This window comes from Phocoena phocoena, chromosome 3, assembly GCF_963924675.1.
Source record: "Phocoena phocoena chromosome 3, mPhoPho1.1, whole genome shotgun sequence".
Taxonomy (NCBI): Eukaryota; Metazoa; Chordata; class Mammalia; order Artiodactyla; family Phocoenidae; genus Phocoena; species Phocoena phocoena.
The window spans coordinates 76,868,795-76,888,443 of record NC_089221.1 but is presented as its reverse complement, the minus strand read 5'-3'; the positions used below and the strand labels follow the sequence as shown (position 1 = coordinate 76,888,443).

At 37.8% G+C, this 19,649-nt stretch overlaps 1 protein-coding gene across 5 annotated transcripts in view; it reads left to right on the top strand.

Annotated features, from left to right (window-relative positions):
* The window catches only part of MCTP1 (multiple C2 and transmembrane domain containing 1), a 533,762-nt gene that overhangs the window by 349,658 nt on the left and 164,455 nt on the right, over positions 1-19,649 (top strand). For all 5 annotated transcript variants that reach the window (XM_065875060.1, XM_065875059.1, XM_065875058.1 and 2 more), the window contains one exon: positions 19,236-19,338. In XM_065875060.1, coding sequence (XP_065731132.1) covers positions 19,236-19,338 — 103 coding nt within the window. The remainder of the gene's footprint in view (positions 1-19,235; positions 19,339-19,649) is intronic.

The window sequence follows — 19,649 nt, the reverse complement described above, 5'->3', positions numbered from 1 at the left end:
TGATGGGAAACAGTTCATGTATGTTGGAATTTGTCTTTTCTAGTTTCTAATTATTCTTCCTTGGACGGGGCCTAATTTTTGCTTTCAGCCGAACATTTAAAGTCTTCTGTATTGAGTGAGGCTTTCTTTGCAGCGTATTTAGACCTGGCCTATTGGTTCTTTCAAGTTCTTAGAGAAGAAAAAGAAAAAGGTTCTTCTCCTCAGCCCCTCCCCTTCATTTTCCCCTGGGTTTTTTTTTTTTTTTTGAGCTCCTGAGGAAGAGGTCACAGCCTCCCCAGGGATTACCAGCCACTCAGTTTCAGAAACACTGATATGGGAAACTGTGAAACCCTTTCAAAAGATGCCCTACCTTTTCACTCTATTAAAAGGTACACTAATATAAAACTTCTTCACTCCAGGTGAATTGATCTCTCAAATTAATGCACCATCTCTTTTAGGAAACAATAGAGGGAGAGAGAGAAAAAAAAGGAAGAGGAGAGAATTTTACAGTTAACATAAGCTGTCATTGAAATAGTCCCATTAAATGAGCATATCTTTTTCTAGAACAACACTACACATAAAGATTTGTAACTCACCAGCTCCACAGTCTGGAAATCTACTAGTTTTTAAGAGAGCTGTTGACTACCCCTTTTTTTGCATAGACTTTTCCCATGTTTTTCTTTAGGAAAACTGTCTTCATTGTTGGAAAATATTTCAGTAACAAAACAGCAGAAAAAGACATGCTACGGTTTTTTTATCAGCTTCCGTGAGAGTCTTATTATCTTAAGAAATAACAGTTAGCAGCTCAGATTCATTAGCAGAGCTAAATTTAAGCCCCATTTGACAGGCTGCCTAGAAAACATTTTGTTTTGCTGTCTGTGGGCTTTAATTAAGATGTGTTCAATTTCAGTCCTCTTCAGTCTAGCCTCCACACCCCACCCCAACTTGCTGTGTCACAGACCGGCGATCAGACACTTTCAGATGGTCCGGCCCATGACTTTGACCTTCTGTGTAGTCCAGCGTTCCCTGGGGAACCGTTCAGCTCATGAGGTCTGATTTCACACTTCCAGGATGCCTCAGCTCTCTTAACAATGACAGGGAGACAAAGCCCTTTAGAGCAGGCCGCACGGGGACTTGTTTAAATTGGAAACCAGAGAGGAGTCAAGGAACAAGGTTATGGGCTACAGAATAGTGCTTTTAATAAAGAGCTCACAGCTCCGGCTCAGCTCAAAGAAGTCTACCTCTGTACAATTAATTGAGCCATTTATCTGGAGCATCTTAGGTCTCTACTTTCTCACAGATTGTGTGGTAAATATCAGCTAGGAAGCAAATGAGATATGCATGAAATGAATTTTAACACTTTGATTACTGTGCCTCCAGTCTTCATTAAAAGTAAATTTATTTGTATTTCTGACCTCATTATCAGTAGGCTGCCTGCATTTTTATTGGTTCCTGTGATTTCCAGCTTGAGTGTGTCATGAAGGTATATTTTATACAGAGATTTGGATTTATTATTCTTGATATTTTCTCTGAATATTATAGGTCTATTCAGAGAAAGAAAATGAAAAGGTAGCTGTACAGAGAAAGGCGAGCCTCTTCTTTGAAAGTTTTATATACTGAATGCCAAGCACATATACATCCAAGCTATTATCCTTTTAAAAAATTAACTCTTGTGGGTTACTCAAGCAAATTGCATAAGATATGAGCAATTGTCACTTGAGTGGCTCTCGGAATGTGATAGCTCTACGGGTAGAAGTAGCTATGCTGTTTCTTTTATAGAATTATAGCAGTTTGAATTTTTTAAAAAATTTTATTTATTTATTTATTTATGGCTGCGTTGGGTCTTCATTGTTGCGTGCAGGCTTTCTCTAGTTGTGGGGAACGGGGGCTACTCTTCGCTGCGGTGTGCAGGCTTCTCATTGCAGTGGCTTCTCTTGTTGCGGAGCACGGGCTCTAAGTGCACAGGCTTCAGTAGCTGTGGCACGTGGGCTCAGTAGTTGTGGCTTGCGGGCTCTAGAGTGCAGGCTCAATAGTTGTGGCGCACGGGCTTAGTGGCTCCGCGGCATGTGGGATCCTCCCAGACCGGAGCTCGAACCCGTGTCCCCTGCACTGGCAGGCGGACTCTCAACCACTGCGCCACCAGGAAAGCCCAGCAGTTTGAATTTTTAATAGCATATGACTTTCATTGCCGTTATCACATTTAATAACACTGACGATATCTGATAAATGCAGCCTTAGAATTTATGATCATTATTTAAAACCTATGTTAGAAGAAAAGAAAATGGATATCCTTTAAACTCTACATAGTCCCATTGAAAGTATTATATATCTAATGCAGTGGAATTCCTTCCTATTTGTAAATTATCAAGGGTAAAATAATTTACCCAAAAAGGGGGTTATTTGTGGATGTAACTTTTAAACTTTCACTATCTTAAAATCTTAAAACTATATTTCTTGAGCTTCCCTGGTGGCGCAGTGGTTGAGGGTCCACCTGCCGATGCAGGGGACACCGGTTCGTGCCCCGGTTTAGGAGGATCCCACATGCCGCGGAGTGGCTGGGCCCGTGGGCCATGGCTGCTGAGCCTGCGCGTCCAGAGCCTGTGCTCCGCGGCGGGAGGGGCCACAACGGTGAGAGGCCCGCGTACCGCAAAAAGAAAAAGCAAAAAAACAAAAAAAACGTATTTCTTGAAACATAAACCAAAGTTTTACACAAAATATATTTTAAATTTCCCAAGTATGCTTTATTTCCTTTATATAACCTAATGTTTCTATTTGCATTTTAATAATTAAGCTTGTAGAAGACCGTTAAGCAGATAGTATACTTAGAGAAGAAATTTCATGTAATTTAGAATGCATTAAAAACATCCAACACCTGACATTCTTATCATTATAATATACCTAGTTTAGAAAACAGTATGACGCACATACATGTTAAATGTCTTAACACTATATAAATCTCTTCCTTAAGAATGAGACTAGACAAAGGCATCACAAGGAAAGAAAGCAAATCATTGCTCTTTATTCTTTTATGCCACCATATTGCATATAGAAATAAAAGTTGCTTCCTTTTAGTAATTTTATTTTTAAAAAGCTAAATCATATTCTAATTATAGAAATGCAAAAGTATCCATCTAAAACCAAAAGTTGATAAATTTGTGAAAAGAGGAATTAAAATGAAAATTTAACATAAGGACTGGTGAGGCCTGAGTCTGAACTAGTGTTTTACAGGGAATTACAGAAATCATGTGTGATTCATATGCAGGTCACATGGTTAGGAGATACTGCTCTGGAAGAATAGGTGGGATGACAAAAGAGATTAATAATTGGGTTTGATATGCTCTAGAGGTGAAGGACTATGGGCTGAGAAAGTGGTGGTCCCACTATCAATGGGAAATGAGGAAAAAAGAAATACTATAAAATAATTAATTGAGTTCTGTGGAACTAAGATTACAAAATGATCCTTTGAGTAAAGAAATAGAGAATTGCTGATTTGGCTTGGAGGGCTAGCTCCAGGGTTTCACTCAGTGCTGGAAGAAATGCTTTCAGATGTTAGAATTAGTGTTTAAAATTCAACTGTTATATATATTTTGTTACATTATGATATTGGTGTGTAAATAAGAAATGCATTTTCTAGAACGGCGGGTTAGGGAGATGCTGCAGACAGGATCTGGATTTAACTAGGCTATTGAAATAAAATCTTACTACAGGGATGTTTGGATGATATGATAGTGTAGTTAGACTCATAAATGACTAAACCTTCAAGCTCAAAGGGTGATTATATTAAAGGATTAATGGCTAAATGGAGGAATGCAGGGCTCTATCCTTGGTCTAACCTGTTCAATGTATTTATTAATGACTTTGAGGAGATAATTGGCTGCTTCCTTATCAAACTTGCTAGGAGGCATAGTTAATTCATTTTACATGAGACCAACATATGTATGCTATTTATATATATATATATATATATATATATAATTGGTACAATATACAATTTATATATATATATATATAATCAACAGACTGAAATGACAGGCTTAGTTCTGCAAGATGAACATTCAAAAGTATAAATCAAAAATCTTACCTCCGTACGAAACAGTGATGTCTTGCTTTAACAGTAGAAAATACAGAAAAGACTTTGAGTCTGACTTGAGTTTAATCTCCATGAGAGTGAATGATACATATGTCAGTTTTGTTACATTGAATAAAAGGAGAGTGTTGAGAATGATACTCTCTTTTGGGCTCATCAGACATCCTGGGGTATGAATTCAGTTTTAAAAGCTACACTTTAAAGAAGGACATTGACAAACTCACCAGAAAATATCCTTGGTTGGTATATCTGGCATTTTAAAATCAAGGCCATTGAAAATAGCTCAGTGAAAGTGATAATGACAATAATAGTGGCAACGAATATTTATTGAGCCCTTATCACATGTCAGACACTACCCTAAGCTTGGTACAAGGATTATCACAGTTAATCTCACAACAATCTAATTAGGTATTGTTGTTATCTCCACTTTACAAATTAGAAAACTGAGGTGTGGAGAGGTTAAGTAACTTGTCTAGATCAACAGACACACACACACCCCAGCTTGTACATGGCAAGGCAGGGAGGCCAATCCACATCTATTCAGTGAAGCCATGAAGTTGAACCAGAGAAAGGAAGATGTGGAATTGGATATGATTTCTTTTGTCAATTATCCAAAGCCTGTCATGGGGAGGGTGTTGATAGGAGTTGGCAGAAGTAGTAATGGCCAAGGTTCAATCCAAAGAGCAAACTTCCTTCTAGCACATTTAATCAGAAAGGGATTTGTTATAGAGTTTTCAATGGATCACAGAATCTTTGGAGGCAGGAAGGGTCTAAGAAAACAAGCTCTAAGCTCACTTTCCAGAAGTTAATACTAAAGCTACATGAAAGAACCAAGGAGTTTCAGCTCCTGCCACATGGGTATGTTGGGAAGACATTGTGTCAGCTGCTTATACTACTCCTGCTTGCTGTGTGAGCCGCAGCAAAATGGACTCCACACCCTCTCAGAGAACTGAGTTCTAAAGTCAAATCTTAGGCAAGTACCTCTGATTGGTGCAACCTAAATCACATCTGCAACCCCAGCTGCAAGGGAGGCCCTTGTGGCCTCTCTAGGTCAGGAAGAGACATACTAGAAATAGTTAGAATAGATGCTCAGCAAGCCATCCACACTATCCAGTGCAGGAGAGCAGGTAACAACATGAATCAGATACTCTCAGTGACAGATGCTGTGCCCCTCCTTTACACCCATTATTTCATTTAAACTTCAAAAATCACTGCAGAGGGCAAATCATAGAATAGACAATAGCTAGAGAGACATAAAATGTAAAGAAGCATTTCCCCCAAATTATGATTGCAGAAAAATAGATCAGAATATTCCTGTGGATGTAGTGATTCCACATCGCTGGAACCTTTGAAGCCAAGCCTGTATGACCACCTGGTTGCAGAGGGGATTCAAGTCCTATATGAGCTTTTGAACTTGACCTCTAAGGCTTCTCTCCCAGTCCTAAGAATCTGAGATCCTGCCAAGGGTGCCAAGATGAATAACAGATACCTGAATGAGTAGATATTATGTAGAGGAGAAATAAAAAGACAAAGATATCATTCTAAAGACAAAGGCTTGACAGATGGCAATTTTCAGTTTTATTGCCTAAACATATAAAAAGGTTTAATCACCTAATACAGTTCTTAATTTTTTAAGTCTAAAGAATTTTATTCCATTGCAAAAGACCTCTCCAGATAGTTAATTTACTTACAGGAAAGAGGGTCTAAAACCTCATGTTTCTCTGTGGAGAATCTAATTGAATATGTATTTATATAGGTCCTAAAGTGTCTTCAAGGGCTTGGAAAATCAAAGAAGCTTATGATATATCTTTATACGTATTTGAGACCAAACAACTTTTGTGTTTCTAATCTAGTAACATCACTTGTATGTAGTTTCTTATTAAATAGTAATTGAAAATAAAGCCTTTAAATGTTTTTTTACCATAATTTATCTAAACTGTTAAAGGCTTAGACATAACTTCTCTATTGCCTCTCCTCATTTTCTAAATCCCATAGTCTCCTTTTTCTTTATTTTCCAGTTTCTTGTCTGTCTTGTTTTATTGCCCGTTCATCTGTCATAAATTTTGAGCTTCCCAGCTAATACCAAGAAGGTTTACTTCTAGGACTCAAGAATGCATCTAGTTAAACACAATGCTATAAATATTCTTTTGCATCTAATTCTATATACCAAATAAACTCATGTATACATGAAGCTTTATTTCCATTGCTCTTAGTCATGGTTCTCAAAGTGTGACTTGGGAACCTCTGGGGATTCCCAAGACCCATTTAGGAATTTGTGAATTCAAAACTGTCTTCATAATAATACTGAGATGTTATTTGCGTTTTTCACTGTCATTCTCCCATGAGTGTACAATGGAGTTTTTCAAAGGCTACATAATATTTGATCACTCTTATGATAACATGTCATGGACTTATTATTGTTATTTCTTAATGAATGATAGGTTACATCTCTCATTTTTTTAAATTGAAGTATAGTTGATGTACAATATTATGTAAGTTACAGGTGTACAATATAGTGATTCACAATTTTTAAAGGTTATTCTCCATTTATAGTTGTTATAAAATATTGGCTGTATTCCCTGTTATACAATATATCCTTGTAGCTTATTTTATACCTAATAGTTTGTACCTCTTAAACCCGTACTCCTATACTGCCCCTTCCCCCTTCCATCTCCCCACTGGCAACCACTAATTTATTCTCTATATCTGTGAGTCTGTTTCCTTTTTGTTATATTCACTAGTTTGTTGTATTTTTTAGATTCTACATATAATTGATATCAGACAGTATTTGTCTTTCTCTGTCTGATTTATTTCACTTAGCATAATACCCTCCAAGTCCATCCATGTTTTTGCAAATGGCAAAATTTCCTTCTTTTTTATGGCTGAATAGTATTCCATTGTGTATATATACCCCATCTTCTTTATCCATTCATGGACACTTAGGTTGCTTCCATATCTTGGCAATTGTACATAGTGCTGCTATGAACATTGGGGTGCCTGTATCTTTTCAAATTAGTGTTTTTGTTTTTTTCAGATATGTACCCTGGAGTGGAATTACTGGGTCATATGGCAGTTCTATTGTCACTTTTTTTAGTAACCTCCATACTGTTTGCAGAGTGGCTGCACCAATTTAAATTCCCACCAACAGTGTACAAGGGTTCCTTTTCCTCCACACGCTCACCAACATTTGTTGTTTGTGTTCCTTTTGATTATAGCCATTCTGACAGGTGTGAAGTGATATCTCATTGTGGTTTTGTATTTCCCTGATGATTAGTGATATTGACCATCTTTTCATGTGCCTATTGGCCACCTGCATTTCTTCTTTGGAAAGATGTCTATTCAGGTCTTCTGCCCACTTTTTAATCACAGTGTTTGTTTTTTTGATTTTGAGTTGTATGAACTGTTTATATATTTTGGATATTAACTCCTTATCAGTCATATCATTTGCAAATATTTTCTCCCATTCAGCTGGTTGTCTTTCCATTTTGTTGATGGCTTCCTTTGCTGTGCAAAGGAAATTAAGTTTAATTAGGTCCCATTTGTTTATTTTTGCTTATATTTCCGTGCTTTAGGAGACAGATCCAAAAAATATTGCTCTGATTTATGTTAAAGAGTGTTCCGCCTATGTTATCCTCTAGGACAAGGGTCCCAACCCCCAGACCACAGACCGATACTGGTCTGTGGCCTGTTAGGACCCAGGCTGCACAGCAGGAGGTGAGCGGCGGTGAGTAAGCGAAGCTTCATCTGTATTTACAGCCGCTCCCCATCGCTCACGTTACTGCCTGAGCTCCGCCTCCTGTCAGATGAGCGGTGGCATTAGAGTCCCATAGTTGCACAAACCCTACTGTGAACTGCGCATGTGAGGGGTCTAGGTCACGTGCTCCTTACGAGAATCTAATGCCTGATGATCCGAGGTGGAGCTGAGGCGGTGATGCTAGCTCTGGGGAGCAGCTGCAAATGCAGATTATCATTAGCAGAGAGGTTTGACTGCACAGAGACCATAATAAATCAGTTGCTTGCAGACTCATGTCAAAACCCCATCAGTGAGTGGCAAGTGACAATTAGGCTGCATCTGGTGGCAGGCTCTAAGTCAGAATCTGACACTTAGTTTAGTCTGCGTGTGGCCGACCCATTATTTTATTTACCACTTTCATCCACGCCTCTTTCCTGCACTGTGCTCTTGTCTCAGTCACGGTTTTGGTAAGCCCACAAGCTAGCCCTAGCCAAAATGAGTAAAAAACAAACGTCGCTGGAGAGCTTCTTTGAAAAGGGGGAAAGACCCAATGATGAGACACCGGAAGTAAGACTGCCAACAAAAAGAAAGCTGCACTTAAAAGAAAATACCAAGAGTCCTGCTTAAATTACAGGTTCATTGCAAGAGGTGATTCACATCCTCCAAGCCCACTTTGTTTAACATGTGACAACTGGCTATCCAGCAAAGCCATGAAACCTTGAAAACTGCTTCACCACACGGAGACCAAGCACCCTGCATTAAAAGGCAAGCCTTTGGAGTTTTTCAAAGGAAAAATCGTGAACACAAAGAACAGAAGCAATTATTGAAGGCCACCACTTCATCAAATGTGTCTGCACTGATTCTTAGTGGCTAACCTCATTGCTAAAGCTAAGAAGCCCTTTACTGTTGGTAAAGAGTTGATCCTGCCTGCTGCTAAGGACATTTGTCATGAACTTCTAGGAAAGGCTGCAGTTCAAAAGGTGGCAAGTGTTCCTCTTTTGGCTAGTACCATAACTAGATGAACTGATGAAATAGCAGAGGATACCGAGGCACAGTTGTTAGAGAGGATTAATGAGTCACCATGGTACGCACTCCAGGTTGACGAGTCGACTGATGTTGACAACAAGGCAACAATGCTTGTTTTTGTGCGATTTATTTTTCAGAAGGATGTGCATGAGGATATGTTATGTGCACTTTTGTTGCCAACCAACACCACAGCTACAGAACTATTCAAGTCTTTGAACAATTACATATCAGGAAAACTGAACTGGTCATTTTGTGTCAGTATATGCACGGACAGAGCAGCTGCCATGACTGATGGCTTTCTGGTTTCATTACTCTAGTCAAAGAGGTTGCTTCTGAATGTGAGTCTATGCACTGTGTCATCCATAGAGAGATGCTGGCTAGGTGAAAAATGTCACCCGAACTTAACAGCCTTTTGCAGGATGTGATTAAAATTATCAACCACATTAAAGTACATGCCCTTAATTCACATCTGTTCACACAGCTCTGTGAGAAGATGGACGCAGAGCACACACGTCTTCTCTTATACATAAAAGTGAGATGGCTTTCTAAAGGTAGATCACAGGCCAGAGTGTTTGAGTTACGAGAGCCGCTCCAGAGATTTCTTTTAGAAAAACAGTCACCACTGACAGCACATTTCAGTGACACAGAATGGGTCGCAAAACTTGCTTACTTGTGTGACATATTCAACCTTCTCAGCGAACTCAATCTGTCACTTCAGGGGAGAATGACAACTGTGTTCAAGTCGGCAGGTAAAGTGGCTGCATTCAAAGCCAAACTGGAATTATGGGCTCGATGAGTGAACATTGGGATTTTTGACATGTTTCAAATATTAGCAGAGATTTTGAAAGAGTCCGAACCAGGGCCTTCTTTCTTCCAGCTGGTGCATGATCACCTATCTCAGAACTTTGGGAGAGTTTGAGCATTACTTTCAAAAGAGTTTGAGCATTACTTTCAAAAGAGTTTGAGCATTACTTCCCAGCCACGAAAAACCCCTGACCTGGGAAGGAACGGACCCTCGACCCATTTGTGAATAAGTCAGATGAACTGACTTTGTCCGTGCTAGAAGAGGATCAACTACTTGAGGTCACAAATGATGGTGCCCTTAAAAGTATGTTTGAGACAACTTCAGATCTCCATACGTTCTGGATTAAAGTCAAGGCAGAATATCCTGAGACTGCCACAAAAGCACTGAAAAGCCTGCTTCTATTTCCAATATCCTATCTTTGTGAAGTAGGGTTTTCTGCAGTAACAGCCACCAAAATGAGATTATGGAGTAGACTGGACATAAGCAGCACACTTCAGGTGTCACCGTCTCCCGTCAACCCCAGACGGGACCATCTAGTTGCAGGAAAACAAGCTCATGGCTCCCACTGATTCTGCATTGTGGTGAGTTGTGTAATTATTACATTATATGTTACAATAATAGAAATAAAGTGCACAATAAATATAATGTGCTTGAATCTTCCCAAAACCATCCACCCTGCCATCCCATCCATGGAAAAATTGTCTTTCACCAAACCAGTCCCTGGTGCCAAAATGTTGGGGACCGCTACTCTAGGAGTTTTATGATTTTCAGTCTTACAGTTAGGTCTTTAATCCATTTTGAGTTTATTATTGGATATGGTGTGAGGAAATGTTCTAATCTCATTGTTTTACATGTAGCTGCCAGTTTTCCCAGTACTCTTCAAGACTGTTTTTTCTCCATTGTATGTCCTTGCCACCTTTTTTCATAGATTAATTGACCACAAGTAGGTGAGTTTATTTCTGGGCTGTCTATTCTGTTCCATTGATCTCTGCCTGTTTTTGTGCCAGTGCCATACTGTTTTGATTACTGTAGCTTTGTAGTATAGTCTGAAGTCAGGGAGCATAATTCCTCCAGCTCTTTTCTTCTTTCTCAAGAGTGTTTTGTCTACTCAGAGTCTTTTGTCTTTCAACTCAAATTTTAAAATTATTTATTCTGGTTCTGTGAAAAATATCTTTAGTATTTTGACAGGGATTGCATTGAATCTGTACATTGCCTTAGGTAGTATGGTCATTTTAACAATATTAATTCTTCCGACCCAAGAACACAGTGTATCTTTATACGCTTTCATTTTTAATTTCTAAAATGATAAATTTTGATAGATATAACCCCCACACAAAAAAACTGTTTGAGATCCTCAGCAATTTTTAAGAGTTCCTGAAACCAAAATGTTTAAGAACTATTGCTGTAGGGAAATGATTCTCAATTGGGAGAGGGCAGTATTGCCCCCTTGGGTGCTTTAGAAATCTTTGGGGGAATTAAGTTGCCACAATGGTTGGGGAATATTATTTATGTTGGGAGTTGAGGGGCGGGGATACTAATCGTCTTAAAAATAATTAGACAATCATAAAGAGTGAAAACTGTCCCATGTCCTGCATGAATAAATATAGACACTAATATAGCTTTAAAATCTGTTTCATGGTTATGAGTCTAGATTACATCCTGAAATACATATTATTTACTCAAGTCTTGTTGATGGCTGCCACTTTACACAGTAAACACCAAAGACCTTAGGACTGCCTCCAAGGCACTTCATGACCTGGTTCCTTGTTACTTCTCTGACATGTTCTCTTCTTCCTGTTGCTCACTGTGTCCTATTATCAGGGTCCTGGAGCACACCAGGCTTTTGCTGTAGCTCCTCCCTCTACCTGGAGCACTTTTCTCCCAATATCCAGTTAAATACTCCTTCACTTCATTCAGTTCTTTGCTCAGACCTCCCTTCACAATGAGGTCTACTCCAACCACCCTAATTAATTGTATAAACGGTGCCCCTCCCCCACACTCTTCAAACCCCTTATCCTGCTGTAGTTTTTCTGTTTTCCATTAACATATATCACTCTCTAACATACAATATAATCTGCTTATTAATTATGTTCAATATTTATCCTCTTTCCTCCCTCGCCGCTGCAAGCAAACTCCAGGAGAGCAGAGACCTTTCCTTTTATTTTGTTTGTTTGTTCATATGGCCTAACACATAGTACGTACTCAATAAATATTTGTTGAATAAATCAACATATGACTTTATTGTACATACCCAACTTTCTATTTATTCCTCTGTATAATAGCATTAAATTAAATATTGAAATCACTTATGGGTTGGTTTTATTGTATTTCAGAATAGTGAGGAAGGCATTACAAAATCTACAATATGAGGAAAATGTTTTATACCTAGTGGGCTGAGACCCACAACTCTAGAGGGTCCATTTTTATGCCACAATGAAACCTGCTTCATGACTTAGTGAGAAAAGAGAAGCCCTATTATTATTTAGTCCCAGAGCCAGACCCAGTGGGAACTTAGTGAAGAGTGTCAGTTAATGTAATTCTACTAATCAGATGTTTAAAATACGTTGAGGTCAGTCGATGAAAAAGGCTAAGGTCAAAGCCTCATCTCCAGTGATAAGGGGAGGATTGGAAGATGTCTCCAATGTAGGTTGCTCTTTATTTTGGTGGACCCCATGGGATTCCCTCAACTATAACATTGTTATGTGTTATGATTGAAATTCCAGTTTGTAGAAAGATGGCAACCTTGATTATAATTTTTTTAAAGGTTAAATTATAACCATTTCAAACTGTGGCAACTGAGGAAATTAAACCAAAGAGTTTAATTTGTGCAAGGTAGCCCCAAAATAAAAGGCCCCTGTGGGTATGAATTGCTTTCAGTGCTACTGAAAGCCTCTGTGTTTTCAGAGACGTGGCAACAAAGAGGTGGTCACTGGGTCCCCACACACGCACCCATTTTTATAACACTTCACAACCAGCAAAGTGTGCCACTTGTCAGCAGCAAAATGACCTTGGACAAAGCCCACCACTGATGGATCAGAATTAACTTTCTATTTGGGGAGCAAGAATATCATTCAGTATCTCTTGAGTGACTTTAATACTCAAACCAGTAGTTTGCACAAACTGAAGTTATCCACTTGCCCACAATACAGGTAGCGAGTGAACAGGGGTGGTGCTGACTTTCCCACAATTCTTTGTAAATATGTCAGTGTGGTGACCTCAGAGAACAAGGGCTAAGAGTGAGAGAGAATTAGCCAGTCAGTGCACCCTGTTTAATCCTCACTGCGATTTGAAGTTTGCCATTCGACATGCCCATTGGAGACATTTCTGATGTTTATTTTTATGGTTATAGGAATGTCTTTTCACCGCAAGGAGAACTGAAGTAATAGAGTAGATGCTTTAAGATCTGTCATAGGTTTATTTTTATGAGTTAAGGTAAAAAAGTCTCGTTCTAATTTTAATTCCCTTGGGAGATTTTTTTCCCTATAAAAATCCATAGCAAAAAAAGATAGCTCTTAGTATTTAACTAGATTATGGATAAATGCATCAGTCCTAACATAATATTTGTAAGTATCTATTTTATAATTGTTATATAACATAGATCTAGGTTTTGTGTTACAGAGACCCTATTAAAGGGATAAACAAATAGATGTAAGCTAAATAGTCCTTATCACAAATTCTTAAAGTCCTTCACTTCTAAAATTGCCGGTGATAGAGATGTGTAATTAGCATAGATCACCAGCATCATCTCCACTGGGAAAAAGTCTTCACTTTCTTTTCCTCTTCCTGTTCTAGACTTAGAGAATGATATGCTTCCTTTCATTGCTCCCATTGCACTCTTCACTTACCTTTATTACAGCGCTTAAAACCCTGCATTATAATTGTGTATTTACATGTGTATCCTGCCCACTAAATTGTGTGTGCCTTGAGAGCTGGACTAAATCTTATCATAATTATAACTCTGGGGTGAGACAAGCAGACACGCAATAAGTAATGAATGCTTCAAAATGTATTCCTATTTCTCTCTAGAAATTATCGACATGGAAAGTGGCCATGTTCTCAAGGAAAGCTAAGATTCTCTTCTAGCTGTCATGGCAGGTAACACAATCAACCCCCCTGCCCCCGTCCTCACCCAGCACTGCTTCAATTTCTATCTTGCATCCAAACCAAAATCTCCAGTTTCTTGCACTGGAAAGGAGAGGGATAGGCACTTTTTAGCCAAAATGGCAAAAGTTAAGGAAGAGTGCTTTAGTCTTCTGACGAGAATGAGTAAGAGGGAAACAAGAGATTATAGACTCTTTGTTCCCGTGCATTTATGCTCTTTATTTTAGATAGACAAAAATGATCAGAAACAAAATACACTTCGACTTTGGATGCTGCTTTCATTCCTTGCACTTCTAGCCTGACAGTACCGAATAAAATGATAACAGGGGCCGGCTTTGCATCACTCTCTAGAACTTTGCAGAGTACAATGCACTTTATAGACATCAACACTGCATCCTGTAGTCAACTCCACTCCTCCAGTACTCTCAGCAAGCAACGCAGCATACCACAGGGTCTAACTGGAATGATAAAAGGATGAAAAGAAGGAATAATTAAGGAGATAATTAATGGTTAGGTCCATCATTGGTATTTCTGTGATTGTTTTTGTTTGTTTAGGTGGCACATAATCAAGACTGCAAAATTTAGGAACTGAAAAGCCAGTCATTTAAAGCATCATTTAGCAAACCAGATAAACACATTAACTATGTGTAGCCACTTCTTTAAAATGAAAATCTCGTGTGTGCTTTCTAGTAGTAAGTTTATAGTATTTGATATTGTCTGTTTACTGTTATTTTGGCTGAAATTGCTGTTAATTTTTAATTGCCCTTTAATGCACTTAATGCCTTTAATGGCAGGAGGGTTCTTTTTAAATTAGTCAAAAAGAACATAGTGTGCAAAGAACTAAAGTTGGCATCCACACTGATAACTGTAAAAACATAATTTTTTAGAAGGAAAAGATGAAAATGGAAGTTAAAGATAAAATTGCCTTTCTCTCCTTACCTAAATTTTCCTCTGCTGGATTCTAGAAATATCTAGTCAGAGCCCTTTGTTGAATGCTTCTTGACCTTGCAAAAAAAGACTGACTTGGCTAAGCTCAGTAAATTGTTTTCCATTCCCAAATAATAATATGAGGCACAATAGATTGTTCAATAATGACATCTGCAAATTCCGTTGGTTCTACCTTCAAAATATATCCAGAATCGAACCACTCCACGTCACCTGGGTTATTGTAATATCCTCCCAACTCTTCTCCCTGTCTCCTCCATTGCCCTCTCTCTACCTTATTCTCCAAATAGCAGCCATCAGATCCTGTCACACCTCAACCCAAATCCCTCCAAAAACTTGCCCTAGCACTTCGAGTGAGAGCTAAATCCTACAGAGGCCTGCCACCCTCCCTGTACCTCTCTAACTATGCCATCTAATACTCACCCCCACCCCCAATCCATTCCTCCAGCAACACTAACTTTCTGGATATTCCTAGCAACACCAGGCACAGTCACTTCTCTGACCAACAGTCACTCCCTTGCCTCTTGCGTTTCTTTGCCCATATGTTACTTTCTCACTGAGACCTTCTCTGGCAGCCCTTTTAAAAATTACTCATATATACCAGCACTCCTTATCTCCTCACTGACCTTCCCAACTTAATTTTTCTCCATAGTACTTATCACCTTCTAAAATACTATAAAATGTTCTTATTCATTGTCTTTCTTCTTCCTCAATGCAAACTCCATAAGTTCAGGGGTTTTTTTAATTGTTTTATGTCTGTCTCCTCAGCATATAGAATGTGCCTGGTACGTGGTAAACAATAAATATTTGTTGAATGAATGTATCTATAGACAAGACATTACCCAGCTCTTTCCTTGGGTGTGGCCCACTAAATACTGAGGTAGGCACAGTTATTGGGAAAGGTCTTGCCTAGTGGCTTACATTTAAATATGATTTAATTAAAGGGAGCATGGACCACAGGGGTAGAGCAAGGGCTCTGAAGATCAGATGGACCTGGGTTTGAATAATAGCTTCACAACAACCTATGTGACCTGGTGAGTTATATAATCTGCCAGCTTCAGTTTCCTCTCTGTAAAATAGAAATAGTAAAAGCATCTTTCTCATACAGTAGTCATAAAATTTTTTGAAAACATAATGTTGGGCTTATAATAAAAACTCAGAAAATATTTGCAATTATGACAATAATAAGTATTGTAATTGCCCTTATTATTGCTACTATTATTGCTATTATTTATTGAGGCCCTTGCTAGTGTGCCAGACATTCTGCTACTTGTATTCTAACTATTATATCTGCAAGGGACCATTACAGTCACTGCTGAATGTGTGAGGAAACAGATCCAGGGTCCTAGAGTGAGCATTCAACCCCAGATTGCTCAGCCTCCAAAGTTTAGGCCCTTTTTCCCAGACCACTGGGCTTTTGCTTTGAACTTTAATGCCTTGCCCAGAACTCTGGAAGTACGTGGAATGTTTGAGGAATCAAAAGGTGTGATACAGCTCAAGTAAGGGACTTTAAGGACCTTGAGATTGGAGACGAAAGACTATGTTCTTTACCATATGATGTGGATTTTAACCTATGGGCTCTGAGAAGACATCAAAGATGTGTTAAACTTGAGAAGAAGTTTTCAGAAAAATGAAAATGACAGCATTTACATGGATTGGGTCATGTCACTGACCACAGTCAGCCTTTTATATGACTGTAAGCAGGTTAAGAATAATAGATTTCAGATTGGAGAAAATCAGCTTGAATTAAAGCCATGTTAAATAGCGGTTTGATCTACCTCAGGCAAAAGGCTCTTTTTTTTAACGTAAGCACCATTATATTCTGCATAATGTCTAACATGGTCTCTTAAAAATTATATTGGTTACCCATTCCAAGTTATAATATAGGTTCTGATAGGAGAATATCTTTGCCAGTGACGGTATGCCACGGGAGTTTAGAATAGCAAAATGACTGAGAAGTGGCTTTAGAAGGTTCTACGCTGTTTTTGGTGTGGAAATGCCTCTAGTTCTTTAACATCTTTCTTCTAGTAGAGGAGAGTAACTGAGAGATTGAGTAATGTGATGCCAGATGGCTGATACTGGTTTTCCCTAGGAATGGTCTTCAGAAATAATCAGTTAAATAGTAAGAAAATATGGATTGCCACTACCTCATGGGCATGGAGTTTGATAAATGTATCAGTTTCTTAACGAGATATGAAAAATGTTAAACATTAAGCACAGATTTTGTTTCTTTCTGATCCTTTAGCCAACCACTGACTCTAGACCTTCTACTGTCAGTAAATTAAAAATACAGCAACAAAGGTGATGATTTGGGAGACTTTCCATGGGGTTGGTTGAAAGAACTGTATTCAGTCTTACACAACTGAATATACTTCCTGTGGGGAAAAAAGTCAAGTAAAGATTTTCATCTTCTGTTTGTAGAAGTTTAAGGTAAATTTTTTCACCATAGATTTCGGTCTCTGGAGTTTGTTCTTGTGTTTTGTTATTGGAGCAGTGGTACCGTTTTGACTGAATCTGTTACACATTGTTGGTCATTTGAGGGAAAGTAAAACCAAGTCAGTTGAAATAGAATAGTAATTGAAGTAAAGCAAGTGAAAATGACAGAACAAAAATACTGAAAAGTGCTATCTTTTTGTAGTTACGTTTTACTGATTAACGTGAATGTACATGTATACAAGAAAAGTTAAAATGAGGTCCAAGCAAGAGTATGAGAGTTACACTTGTCTTTTAAGTAAATGTTTCCAAAGCCTATCATTTCATCTAAAGTGAAAGTAAAATACTCTTTTGACATGAATTCTACCATAAATGTGGCTTTAATCTTCCCTATGTTTGTTATATGTAGATATATTTTATCTCTCCAAACCTTTTATAAACTATTTGAGGTTGGAGTTTATGTGCTCTGTTCTTTTGTTTATACCATAGTACCCAGCACAAAGCTAGATGTGGAGAGAAGATGCTTAATACGAGCCTTCAGAATAACTAAGCTTTTGAAAACTAATCTATTTTTCATGATTGTACCTGAATTCTTTGGGAGAAAATAAAGTTGTTGATGTGGCAAATAAAACCTATTACACTGTGTTTTAATGAACAGAAATTTTTTTGAACACCATCTTTCATGGCATGTGTGAGTTGTAAATGAGAGTGGTAACAGGTAGGGCAAGAGGACTGAAGAAGGTGGGGAAAAATACAGATCCTAAACCAGAGGTAAAATTTTCACCCGACCTTAAAGAGTTTCAGTTCTCTATTCTTTATTGAAAATTATTCCCAAGACCAAAAACTGAAAAGACTGCCATAATGTTAACTTACGCAATTATCCTGGGCTATAGGAGGCCACTGAACTAACACACACATATTAAATCTCTTTTTTAATGTAAAATTAATAAATTAAATTAAAGGTGAATCACAGTTTGTACAGCTCATTTTCAAAATTACAATATGGAAAGTAAATACACTGCTGTGTGGGAATACATAGCTTATCTGTCACTGATAGCTAATGAATTCTTTCCTATTAAAATTTAATTGAAAATCTTCAGTGATATTTAAGCTTTCACAGAAGTGTAAACTACTGTGACTACAATTCACAATGCATTTAAAACAATTATTCTTTATCATTAAAGTTAATAATATGCACATTAACCTCTTATGTAGTCTAAATCAATATTGTAGTTTAAAAGATATGACCTCTGGACAGCTTTCTCTAAATATTGATTTCATTGTCATTTGTATAAGGTATCAAACAAATTACATGCTGCACTAATATCATTAATGCTGCCCCCATAGAGCCAATGACTTTATGGGTTCTTACAATACAGGACATGACATTACAAAAATATTGAGGACATCACAAGATATAATTACCGAATGGATGAGGTTTGACTATGGCTGAGTAGAGTGGCTCTGAATATATGATAACTTCCAAATCCTTCACTCTCCGTGGACAGAAAAAATACTGCTCTTTAACATGCAGATTGGTTACTGAGGTTAAGTTTCAAATGGCAGAATTTTTTTCTGCCTCAGAGGGTCTAATTTACCTTTTTGTGATGCCATAGATATTTCAGAAGAGAATCTAAAGTCAGATTAAAATGTTGTAATTCTGCAATCTAACAGTTTTCCCAAAATAAACTTGTTTAGGAATTTCTATTACAAGTTCCTAGTGAGTCAGATGAGTTGGAAAATACATGCATTAAAGTAAAGGGGCTGAACCTTTCAAAGGTCATTGAATTAAATAAAATCTGATTTAGGGATGGATATGTATCACGTTTCCCCTCATAACCAGCAGTTATAGTAGTATTTTTGTAAAAAAAATTGCAAATTAAAATAGCAGCCATGTAATTTGCTCTCTTTTACTTTCTTCAAGTTCTAAATTGCTCTGAATCACAATTGTTAGCATCACCCAGTTACATCTAACTCTATTTTGATGTTACTTTTTAATTTTTAAAATTTTACTTTACTTTTTGTTTTCTATAAAACTTTTTAGAAAAGAGATGTGGTCACGGTCACGACACTGTGAACTGTGGGTGCAATTTGTACTAAAAATGTTCCCTCCATATTTCTTGTAGGTAAAAGTGACCCATTTTGTGTGGTTGAACTGAACAATGATAGGCTGCTAACACATACTGTCTACAAAAATCTCAATCCTGAGTGGAACAAAGTCTTCACATTGTAAGTAGTCATTCTTTGAGCTCATTTCAAAACTGCTGCTAAATGATATTTATTTTTGAAATTTTTGTACGTTTATTCTTAACTGATTAACAACTCAATGAATCTGGCCTGCCTTTGCCAGCAACAATGAATTGCATAATTGCATTACCTTCCTGATAGTGAAACCTGGGGAAAGGGTATGCCATTTTTCTTTGTTTTCACAGATATTTTTTTTAAACTATGCATCTTATATATGATTTGATGAAGGATTTTGCTCCCATTAACTGAATTGCCGTACTGCTTCTTCCTTTTATACTTTCTATTGAAATTCT